This window comes from Diabrotica virgifera, chromosome 10, assembly GCF_917563875.1.
Source record: "Diabrotica virgifera virgifera chromosome 10, PGI_DIABVI_V3a".
Classification (NCBI taxonomy): Eukaryota; Metazoa; Arthropoda; class Insecta; order Coleoptera; family Chrysomelidae; genus Diabrotica; species Diabrotica virgifera.
The window spans coordinates 22,515,722-22,528,311 of record NC_065452.1 but is presented as its reverse complement, the minus strand read 5'-3'; the positions used below and the strand labels follow the sequence as shown (position 1 = coordinate 22,528,311).

General features: G+C 32.2%; 1 protein-coding gene across 1 annotated transcript in view; it reads right to left on the bottom strand.

The window, feature by feature from the left end:
- Positions 1-9,532: 9,532 nt before the first annotated feature.
- LOC114329193 (MAP kinase-activated protein kinase 2) overlaps positions 9,533-12,590 on the bottom strand; it is an 82,965-nt gene continuing 79,907 nt past the window's right edge. Inside the window, exon 8 of the mRNA XM_050641589.1 lies at positions 9,533-11,640. Coding sequence (XP_050497546.1) covers positions 11,431-11,640 — 210 coding nt within the window. The 3' untranslated portion in view covers positions 9,533-11,430. The remainder of the gene's footprint in view (positions 11,641-12,590) is intronic.

The following is a 12,590-nucleotide window of genomic DNA, read 5'->3' as shown; positions in this document are numbered from 1 at the left end:
ACAGATAAAAGGACATTAAAGAAAACCTTCCAAGAAATAGAAAACGAAGCCAAACTGCGAGGACTGAAAATAAATGAAAATAAAGCAAAATGCATGAATGTAATCAAGAAAAAGAAGACAGAAATGACAATAAACGAACACAGCTTCGAAGAGGTTGAAACGTTCAAATATTTAAGAGTATTAGTCAACAGAAGAAATGAAAGTGTAGATATGAAAAGAAGAATTCAAGCGGGAAACAAAGAATTCTACAGAAATAAAAAAAATGTTAGATAAAGAAGATAAGCCAAAACACAAAAATGAAAATCTTCAAAACGACCATAAGAAGTGCTACATGCTTTGGAGACATTTATATTAACAGCCAGAGAAGAACAACAGTTGAACGTTTTTAAGAGAAAAATTATGAGAAAAATACTGGGACCAAAGAGGGAAAACAAAAAGGACGAAAGACAATGGATGAATCACGAAATACAAGAATGGATGGGTCAAGGGAACATAGAGCAATAAAAACACAGAGAATTAGATATTATGGACACATAATGAGAAGATAGAAGAACAACCCAGAATGGATACCACCAGGTAAAAGAATCAAAGGCCGACCTAAACTGAGATGGAGACAACAAGTGAAAGAAGACTTAAGAAGTATGGAAATTATAAATATAGGAAGGGCAATCATAGAGAAGAATGGAGTAAAGTAGTGGATACAGCGAAGTCACACCAGCAACTGTAAAACCAAACCCAGAATGGGATGATCCCCCACAAAAAGAATCTCCAAGCGAAAACAGCTTCAGCTTCCTCGGGAGCATATAGCTTGTATATGACATCTTCATACACGGCCTTCTAGAATAAAATAATAAATATCATATATCATTTAACCACAATTATCTCCAAAAGTATTAAATCGGTATATAGGGAACCAATACTATTTGAAAGACAATTGATTTCATTTTTCAAAATAATAATAGTCTCCCGTTTTATACCGCTAACACGGCTTTGGGATTATAGCAGGCTATCTCTAGGGCCTACGGTATACAAGGAAGGTAACAGGGCCAGTGCTACGCTTCAGCCGCCTATTATTACCCCTGGTTTTACCCAATAAGGTACTCATTTTATTCAGGCTGAGTCAACCTGGGTAGGGCTGCTTTATCCATTAGGCAATATAGGCAGTTGCCTAGGGCGGCACATTATGAGAGGCCGGCACAAATACTGTACAAAAAATATTTGTATATACAAATTATGGATCTGGGTTCTGTCATTAAAGAGTATGAAGCTCTTTCAAATTATTTTACCGCAAGGAAGCCAAAAAATTGTGCCCAAATAAAACATAAAGAAATAAGAAAGACAAAAAGAAAAATTCAATTTGACGAGGGGGTCGATGATGAACTAAACTTTTCTGCTAGTGATGAGATGAAAATCCACACATTATATATTATAATCGACACTCTGATAAGAGACCTGAATAGATGTCTGGAATCTTATCGACTTATTTATCAACGTTTTCGAGTTATTAACAGATTTACCAAAATTAAGCAATGAAGAAATTATTATTAAAGAAGCTGAAAATTCGGTACACAATAAAGACGACCAAGATACATCATTCATGCATGAATCCATTTTGAATGCATTTGGATACCACAATAAAATCACCAATTGACATAATATCTTAATATTTAAAGAGAGTTAGTGCAGTCACTGAAGGTGGATATGAGCTATTACCTCAGGGGCGTCATTTGGGCGTCCAGGGGGGGCATTTGCCCCCCCTGGCCCTAAAAAATGACTGAAATTTACAAAAAATACATTAATATTCATCATAACATCATATATAATGTATTGTATATAAAGTGCTTGCCCCCCCCCCCCAAACAAAATTTCAAATGACGCTCCTGTATTACCTCCGATTTCGTTGTACCTCCATCGATTTGCATGAAAATTTGTGAGTGGTTAGAGGATATCTCAAGAAACAAAGGTGACATGGTGTCAACTTGCGCTTTTACCCTGGGGGTAGATGCCACCCCTTCTCGTGAGTGAAAATATTTTATTAAAAATATCCCCAGAATTCGATAGAGGGGCAAATTCTAAGCAAAATTTGTTACATAAACTTCTAATTAAAATAAATCAAAACCTTTTGAGTTAAAGATCAAAGATTTTAATTTTTTGTGAGAAAAATGCATGTTTTTAACCGCTTCTTCATAGATAACTCAAATACTGTAAGATTTTACAAAAAGGTTATTACTACCAAAATTGAATCTAATAAAAAATGAAATAAACTCCTTACTGAACAGACCTTTTAATGTTAACTAAAAGTGAGTTATAGGTAATTGAATGTATATTTTTTTTCGGCGAGTACCCAAATCTAAGTATTCAAGCTTAAATAACGGAAAATAATGCATTTTATAACATAAGCTTATTAAACATTCATTTGTCAAAGTACTTAGAAATATCTATCAAATGAGCCCCCGAAGAAGTTGATAGCATTAAAATTTATGCCCAAATATTTTTCAAAATTTATCTTTTAAGAATTTTTCCAAAAAAGTTATTGTTTTTTTTTTTTAATAACTCCGTTAATTTTTACGATATCAGTTGCCTTAACACCATTTGAAAGTTAATTTTATTGACTATTAAACCACGTTGAATTAAATCTACGCCATTCTATTATGTCCCTTGCTTTCATTTTCCAGTTGCCGACTCCGATCTTCTCGAGATCTTGTGTTACCCCGTCCATCCATCTCAACTTTGATCTGCTTCGTCTTTTCATTCCCACGGGTTGCGCTGTTAGAATCTTTTTTATCATGTTCAATTCAGGGGCCCGGGCTACTGCAGGCGGTTTCGCTTAATTAAAGTGATATCTTTTCCACCAAACGTATGCTTGTAGATATTCTGCAGTTCAAAGTTATACCTACGTCTCCATATTCCGTTCTCACAGATCGCTCCGAATATCTTGCGTAGCACCTTTCTTTCAAAAATCGATAGAGCGTATTCATCTGTTTTAGTTAGCGTCCATGCCTCTGATCCATATGTGAGAACGGGGACAATCAATGTTCTATACAGCCTTATTTAAGATTTTTGAGACAGACGTTTGTTACCTAAGTACTTTGATAGACCATGATAACACCTGTTTGCAATTCGAGACCCCCATCGAACAAGGTTGTAACTCATTTTTAGCGATTTTACAGGAGAGGCAAAAAACGAAAACATGAATTTTTAAAAATTCGTAGCGCAATGATTAGACTCTTTTACACTAATGTGATATGATATTTATAACATAATAAGGGATTACTGTGAGATGTATGTTTTGTAATTTTATTAACTATTGAAAATCTTGAGTTTGAGTGAGATACAACCTTGAGATTAAACATGAGTATTCGTAGAAAAAGGTTGTAACTCGCCTAACAACCATTTTACACTCTCCGTGTTAATTATTTTTCGCGTTTGACTATTACAAGGTTGTATGTTTTGAGTTATTTGCAATATAGCTAGGAGAAAATTAGTTTTTATGGTATATTTAAACAGAATATCAACTCACAGTTTACACAATTTTAATTGGAAATTATAAATTTTACAATAACAATAATATTCTATCACTATGAAAAAAACATGGTATAAAATATCTCAAATTTTTCGCATTTTTATTGGGAATCTGTAAATATTTAATTTTAAACCAGTTTACTTTATTACTTCACTCTTTTACTATTAATATTTACTTTAAAATTAACATGTGTGTCCTTAAATAGGTTAAAATTTAGAATTTGCTTCTGATTTATTTCAGTTACGGATTTAGGCTTGCCTGACGCTTTGGCATATCCTATCATGGTTATCTATTGGTGTGGAGCATATAGGACTTCATGTTTTTCCGTTTTTCTATAAGGGCATGCATTGAATCACCCCAGTTTTGTGAACGTGCTATTTCAAAAAATACATGTGTAATTAAACTTTTTCACTATATAGAAGTACGTAGCAAAAACTATTCTATATTATTTATTTTGTCCACCGCAACTATAAAAAAGGAAAAAAGTCCGTAAATCCTTTTTTACTTGTTTTTCGATAAATTGACTTATGAGATGCACCATATGTTTGAATACTTTATAAATTAAACATACATGCAACAAAGTTGTAACTCATTTAAAATCCTTGTTAATCGTCAACTATAAAGAAAGTAAATATTTAACATAGGGAGTATCTAGTGTTGCTGCCTTTTTCACACTAAAATGGCTCACGTAAGTTAAAATACAACTTTTTTCAATGGAGTAGTAGCCAAACTATTGAGAATTAAACTATGTCGTTTATATTGGCGCAATTTTTTGCTGAATTCGCCCGTGTTGAAATCTGAAAAAAGGTCTAACTTGAGTTATAACCTTGTTCGATGGGGGTGTCGAATTATTATTCGCCTTTTTGTTTCCCCTGGCCGCTTCAAGTTTTGGTTATTGATGATTAGATCTGCGTCAACATTTCCAGCTCTTGTGTTTGTGTTAGTCGCCATGAATTTGGTTTTATTTTGATTTATATGTAACCCTATTCGTTCTGCTGCTGCTACTAGCTCGGTTAGCCAAGCCGCACACCAAAGAAACATGAAACGAAAAACATGAAACATGAAACGAAAAACATGTTTCATGAAACTAAAACACTGCTAAACAAATCTCAAAGTCCGCCTACCAATGAAACGAGTGTGATTCATGCTCATGACACATTTTTATTTTCGGAGAGTTTGATAAATGGCCGGACGTATATTTGTTTAGCAGTGGTTTATTTCCATGAAACGTAATTTACGTTTCATGTTTCTTTGATGTGCGGTCGGGCTTAGGATTTCCGTAGGTATCGTCCTGGGTCTCTGCATATGCTAGAATTTGGACTGATCTATTAAATTCTTGTCTATATCTGTCAAAATTTTTGAAAAAAGACAAAATTTGATGTTTTGACCTATGGTACGCTATAGAAATTTTGTCTAGAGTTTTACGCAGACCATAAAAATGCAATAATATACAGGATGTGCCATTTAAAATAAAATTGTAATTCACTTCTGGTATAACCCAAGACATGTCTGTCAAAATATTTTCTTTAAGTTCGTCATAACTTGTAATCTACGTAAATTAATTTTGCTAAACATCTAGTAAATAGTTTCTGATATATAGTGTAAGATCGTCGTGAAACACCTTGTATATTCCTGCATATTTCTTTTATGCGCTTGCTTGTTTTCGTGTTCTGTTATGATTTATTTTCTTTTTTATCTCTTTCTTTATACCCATTTCTTCTCATATACCTTCTTATATTTGCTTTACTGTTTATTTTATTATAACTGCTACAAGTTCTTACGTATTAAATTTTTATTCCTCGGCCATTCATTGTTTTTTTTTCTGAAGATGTCGATGGTTCATCTGAAAACAGGAGCTTCAATTCTATTGGCAACTCTTCATTTCCCTTGTGTTTAGATTAAGACTAGTGCCTGTCTTTATTTCCTGAAGTCCTACTCTTTCTTAGGACGCACCTACATTGGATCCGTATTTCTCCGATCAGATCAGATCCGATATAGACCGATTTTCCGGCGAGGATGCCTACATTGCATTGGTTCCGTTAACTTCCGACCACCGACAATGAGTTCCAATGAAGATGTGTTAATGTATTGGTTGTTGTTCGAAAACAACGTTTTTAAAAGACGTAGAAAAAACGTAGATGGATGCATAAATTTAACAAAGACATATCTTCAGAATTTAATATAAACAAAAATCTACGTAACTATCCTGATAAATTTAAGATCCTATTTTTTCGTCACAAGAATGTAAAATAATTCATCAGAAAAGAAAAAATACATTGATTTATTACAAACTAGCCTTGTTGGCACGTATTAAAAAATTTTCTCATATAAAAAGATAAAGTAACACATAATAGGTAGCATAATAATTATATTTAAAGTTTTATCACAAATTGAGCAGTAATAAACTTCGGTTCTCTTTGTAAGGTTGTATCCAAGATTATTTTGGCAATTTCAAAGACACGTAGTACCCGTTAGAATTTTATAACCAAAGTGAAATTGACCATCCCAATAAAACTATTTACCTAGAGGGACAGAATAGGAAACAATAATAATTGTTTTCTATTCTGTGCTAGAGGTATTAAACTGTATACCTATAAAGAGATTTTGTAACCCTTATATTCAAGAAAACATAAAATATCTATCTCGTAGATGCACATATTACAAAATTAAATATTAAGATTTGGAAGCTATTTATTGTTGATTTATTTCATGAAATAGTTAAAACAAAAAATTAAATTACTTATATCGACACCTGATATGAAAAACACTGTATCTCCACTTACAAGTTTTTCAACTATGGCTTAAATAGCATCTATAAACGATAACCTTCAATTTGGTCTAAGAACTTTTATCCTATCTTATGTAATTATAAAGTTATTTAACAAAATAACCTCATTGTAAGTGCAGATTTTTCACTGGGTGGAAAAAACGTTGTAACCAATGTTACAATATTAAAATATTTTTATTAATGATGAAAATTTTTTACTAAAACATTGTAACATGGGATACAATGTTTTTCTCGAAACATTTATTGAGTAAATTTTTATAAATGCATTGTAAGTTGTGATACAAGAAAGCAAGGTAGTGGAATATTACGATGAACAACATTGTAAGTCAATATAGTCAGGATGTAAATTCTATATTATTAACTGCTGAGCATAGTAAGCATGCCTCAAATCGTAAAAACTCACATAAAAATACTAGTTTAGAATTTCAAACAAAAATAATAACACCTATATCATTCACTGCTGAACTAACTTCTACTGATGAAACTCCGATAATCAATGGCCACAGTGGATTGCACGCTCAAGATACATCGACAGTGGGAGCTTCTACAGGCACCGAAGATACAAGTTCACCATTAGATACGTCTGCTAAGAAAAATCTTGGAAGGAAGAGACAAAGGGATCCTATTGTTTGGAAAATGAATGTCTTGAAGAAACTGAGGAGCTCTGGCCAAGAATATACTGGCAAAACTGGAAAATTATCGAAAATTAGAGAACTGGGACCTGGATGTAACGATAAATGTATCAGAAAATGTAAATTGAAATGATCTGAAAATGATAGACTCAATTTATTTAATAATTTTTGGGCAATGGCTGATCAGGACCAACAAAGCGAATATTTATGTAGATTTATGTTCTCAGACAATAGAGGAAAGTTGCAAAGCTAAAAGAGTCCAGAAGACACTGGACATATGAATATAATTTGCAGTTGGCAGAACACCGACTTCAAGTTTCTAAGAAAACATTTTTGGACACTTTTAACATGACAGATATATGGGTTAACTACACTATTCAAAAAAATTGATAGTCATGAAGGCGGAGGCCGTATACCTGGAGATATGCGTGGTCGCCACAAGAACAGGGCAAATGCTGTAGACGAAAGTATTAAAAATTCGATTCGTGCGCATATAAACTCTGTTCCAGCAAAAGAATCCCTTTACGTAAGGCAAAGAACAAGTAAGATGTATTTTGATGAGTCTTTAACTTTTCCCAAATTGTATTCACTATATAATGAATGGATGTTAGAGAATTACCCATGCGATAAACCAGCCACCAAAAGTCAGTACAGAAACATATTCAATACCGAGTTTAATATCGGCTTTTTGCACCGAAAAAAGATATGTGTCTTACTTGCAATCTGCATAACACTAAAGCAGAGAAAGACCAAATAGAAAAAGAATATGCTTACATATTGCAAATAAATGTGTTGCACGTGAAGCCAAAAATCGCGATAAAGAGGTTTCTAAGAAAACAGAAACGGTTGTAACTGCCTGCTTTGATTTGCAAAAAATATTAACTACGCTCCAATCAGAGGTATCATTGTTTTGTTATAAAAGGAAGTTTAAAGTATATAACTTTACTATCTTCGATCTTGGATCTGCGGAAGGTTACTATTATGCATGGGATGAAACCACAGGTAAAAAGGGGCCTAATGAAATAAGTAGTGCGCTATTTGATTTTATTAAGAGAAAAGTTGCTGGTGGAGCATTAGAGTTTAGATTTTATTCAGATTGTTGTGGAGGACAAAATCGAAATCGAATAATATTTTTAATGTATATTTATGCAGCTAAGATCATGAATATTAATATTACACACACGTTTTTTGAGGTGGGCCACTCTCAATCTGAGGGCGATTCAATGCACGCCCTTATTGAGCGAAGAAAAAAGAACCAAGTTGTTTATGTACCACAACAGTGGTAAACACTGATAAGGTGTGCTAACGTCACAGGAAAACCATACGATTTGAAAGAACTAAGTCAAAATGACATCTTGGACTTTAAATCAATGTTAAAGAAAATACCGAATTGGGATTTACATATAGATAAACACCAAGTTTTCTGGTCGAAAATACAATACGTAAAAATATATAAAGAACAACCACATATTATTAGTTTTCAGTACGATCTTATTTCTGATCAATTATAGTTTATAAACTTAGAATGCAAACCAAAATCGAGCAAAAGGGCTACCAAATCCAGGAATAAAAATATACACGATTTATGGGAAGTACAAATTCCTTTAGCATATAATGGGTTACCTCCCATAACCACTTCAAAATATAAAGATCTTGTTGCTTTGTGGTCTGGTAAAGCTATACCAGAGCAATATTGCAGTTTTTATTTAAATCTTCCCCACTCTCAACAAACGGAATATTCGGATGATGACTCTGAATAAAAGTTTGCAAGGGGTTAATTTTGTTTATTTTTTAATAGAATATAAACTGTTTTATAATTTGTAAATGTTCATTTTGTAATAAATAAATCTAAAAGATATTATTTTATTTACCTACTTCTTGTTAGTATGTATGACGTAAATTCTTAAATACTACTTGTCTGAGCAAAAAAATCACGTTTCAAGTAAAACTAATAAAATAAATTAATTATAATCTCTTTATTTGGATATTTACTGATTAGTTACAATTTATATGCACCTAACCAAAGAAACATACTATGTTGAAATATCATTGTATGAACCACTTACAATGATTTTCACCTAAAATTCTGAAAAAATTTGCTATTGTAACTCGACCTAAATCAGGACCAGTAATGTTGACAACAATGTGATATGTAAAAGTGAAAAGCTGAGAAAAAGTTATAAAATATGGATTAATAACATTACAAAAAAATATAAAAGCTGACCCAGTAAAAAAATAAAATGTTTTGGAAATTTCTTTAAATCGCTCTCCTAAGCAAAAGTGAGTTACAATGTTTTTCATATCAGGTGTCGATATGCAAAAACCGGAATCAAACCAAACACTTCTCGATGAAAATAGAAGCTACTCCCGACGTCGGCCGATATCGGATCTGATCTGATCGGAGAAAACGTATCCAATGTAGGCACCCCCATTTAATACTATGGGTTTTTTTTTATCCGACGTCGGATCTGATCTGATCTGATCGGATCGGAGAAAAACGGATCCAATGTAGGTGCGGCCTCTAAAGTCCTTCAATGTTACGGCAAGTCATGGAACCGTAAGAAATATGAGAATGATAAAAAAACGCAGTTTCATAAAAAAAATAACTTTATTGAACCAGATAAGCATACCAAATGTTCCCAAATAACTGGAGAAAATTTAGTCAAGAGAATGGCGTTTATTTTGAGGTGCTAGTACAAAAGTTTCATAACGCAAAAAGTTATGAAAACAATTTAAAAACTTATGTTAATAAATAATACGTCAACGGTTGCTTAGCCATTTATATACGCCATCGTTCTTGTCTTACAAAACTAAAATTTCAGTTCTAATTTTAAAAATAAAAACGCATTGTGCATCGGTACTTTTAATTAGAATATAACTTATTATTAATAAAAAACTATTAAAAAAAATATATTGAACAAACATTTTTTTAGAAACAAATAAAACAAACGGAATAACTACTTTGAACAAATATAATAATTCTTGTTTTGAAAAACAAGCAAAATACACTAAAAGTACTGGGTTTTGAAGACATTAAGGTACCAGAACAGATTAGATAAAAAATTATTTTTTTTTTGTGGCGAATTCCTTAAATCACTAAGAATGATCTGTAAATGGTTCTTTCAAGCAATTCTTGCAACTGGCAAACATTGGAAGAAAAAAAAGAAAAATGATTACGGCGTACGTAGAAATGGATTAGATTTATTTTGTTAATTAATGGAATTTACCTTTATTGTACATTATGAAGAGTGTTCCTTAAACTACGAACGTAGCTCCGAAGGTATGGAGGTTCATCAGGGAAGTATAAACATATTTAGACATTACACAAAATCTTTACAAACCATATGAAGATTTTACCATACCAAAATTGGAGCGCGTTTTAAAATAAGGAAACGAATGTTTCGACACGTAAAGAAAGTAAAAAAGACTTGAACAGCCGATCATTCAGGGCCACATTCATTCACCACCTATTTTGAAAGGGAAAGTCATGAAAAAGATGTTTTTCCATGATTTTTTTTAATAAGAAAAATTAGTAAAAAAATAGATTTATTTCAACTATTTCTTTAAATGTCCGCCATTTTTTGTTGTATTTTCGATTAAAAGTGGTCGATTGTCTTGTAAGGGCGCCTTCTTTAAGTAATTCCATTGAAATTTTTTGTTTCAAATGTGCTAATCCTGAGAATTAGTGTTCGCCCTCGGCCACTTTTTTTTTGAGACGTTAACTTAGACGTCCTCTAGAAAACGTGAACTATTTTTTTTTTATTTAAAGATAAATGTTTCAAAAAATTAATGTTTTTATCTAGGTAATGAAGTAGCTGAGAATTTTTTTTTGAAAATAGGAATTTATTTAGACTAGTCTGTACTAGTACCTTAAAGAAAAATACTGATAACATTTTATATTTTATGTCACCTATACACATACCATATTCCAAGAAAACAGGAAAGAATATGAGTATAACTTTGACCGGTATTTATGAAAAATTTAGGTTTAAGTAACCAGAATAGCATAGACAAAAAATATTAGGTAGAGCCAGATAGACAGGATATTTAAAACACCCATTTCTTCAACCAACTTCATGCAACCCAATCAAACATGGGTTTTTAACAAATAGCTTTTTGTTGACTTGCTCGTAATAGACGCAACATTACAGGAAATAAACATATGACTGATCCTTTTAATCAAAATATGATAATCTAAATTTTTTTAAATACTTAAAATACTTTTTTAATTTTTTAAAAGAGAAATTTTAAACCATATTTCTACAGTTTCTAAATGCTTTAATAGGACCAAAATATTTCTGTTGTAATGCTATTTCTATTTTGACATTTTATCTTTATACAGTAACTTTATTTCTAAGGGTGCAAGTAAAACTGTATAGATTTAAACGATGCACAACAGCGTCCAAGTAATACATAAATGCACTTAAGCTAATTTAAGATCAGAAGTAATATATTAAAATACTATAAATAAACGTAAAAAAATTGCACTAGTTGGTTGTAATGGCGTTCTTTTTCCGCCTCTTATTAAGCAGGGGATTGTTGGAGTTTTCCAACGTTTTGATTTGAACTTGGTCATAGTCCACACGCATGGTTGCCAGCGAGCGGGTCATCTCCTCCTGTACTTCGGGCCAAAGTTCAACAGTTTCTTTCAAAACTCGATTGGTGTGAAGAGGAGTTTGTGGGACGGCAGCGTATTGCTGAAAATTAAATTTATTATTATAATGTCAAAAGACAACTATAGACCGCTGTATTTCAATAGACGTTCAGTCACGATTTTATATCCATTGAAAGGGATATAAAATCGGGATTTTATATCCCTATCTTTACAAAAGAAAATTGAATTTTCTTTTGTAAAGAAAATCGCATGTCGCACCTCCGCTCAAACAGTGTCATAAGTCAAAAAAGCAAAGTGTCGAGAAAATGACGTTTACCATTAGTGCTAGAGCTTGTCCGGGTTTAATTCAAAAACTATTAAAATTAGAACAATAACTACTTTTGTAAGTTACTAAGTTTTTGCAGCTCTATAAAATGGCTTATTAAGTTGACTAAAAATGTTACAAAATATTTTTTTGTTGTGACACTATACAGATAAAATATCGAAAAATTTACGAAATATTATTTATTAAAATATTATACATAATTATAATTATAATGATATGGATGATACCCAATTTGGGTTCGGCAAAGGCCTTGGAACAAGAGAGGCATTGTTTGCGTTAATGTCTTCTCTCAAAGATGCTTATATGAACCTGGATATTTATTCCTGTTTCATCGACTTCGAAAATAGACAAAGCGAAAACGGCGGGTTCGTTGGAAAAAATATTCCCATGAGATTTTTTGCATAATCACATTCGTGAGACACCCCAGAATAAGGTTCAAGAAGTCGCCCACGCGAAAAGTGGTCCAATTCTATTTTAACAATTTTTTTAATCAAATTGCAAAAATCAATGTTTTCGGCCCGGAGAAATTTTTTTTTAGATTTTTCGGACCATTCCGGACAGAAAAGATCTCTTATAATTTTTCTCTAAAGTTGATCGTGTTCGAGTTATAAGCAATTTAAAATTTGAAAAACGAGAACATGCCAATTTTTATGACTTAATAACTCGGTTAAAAATGACTATTATGAAAGTCAGAAAGTGACTAAATC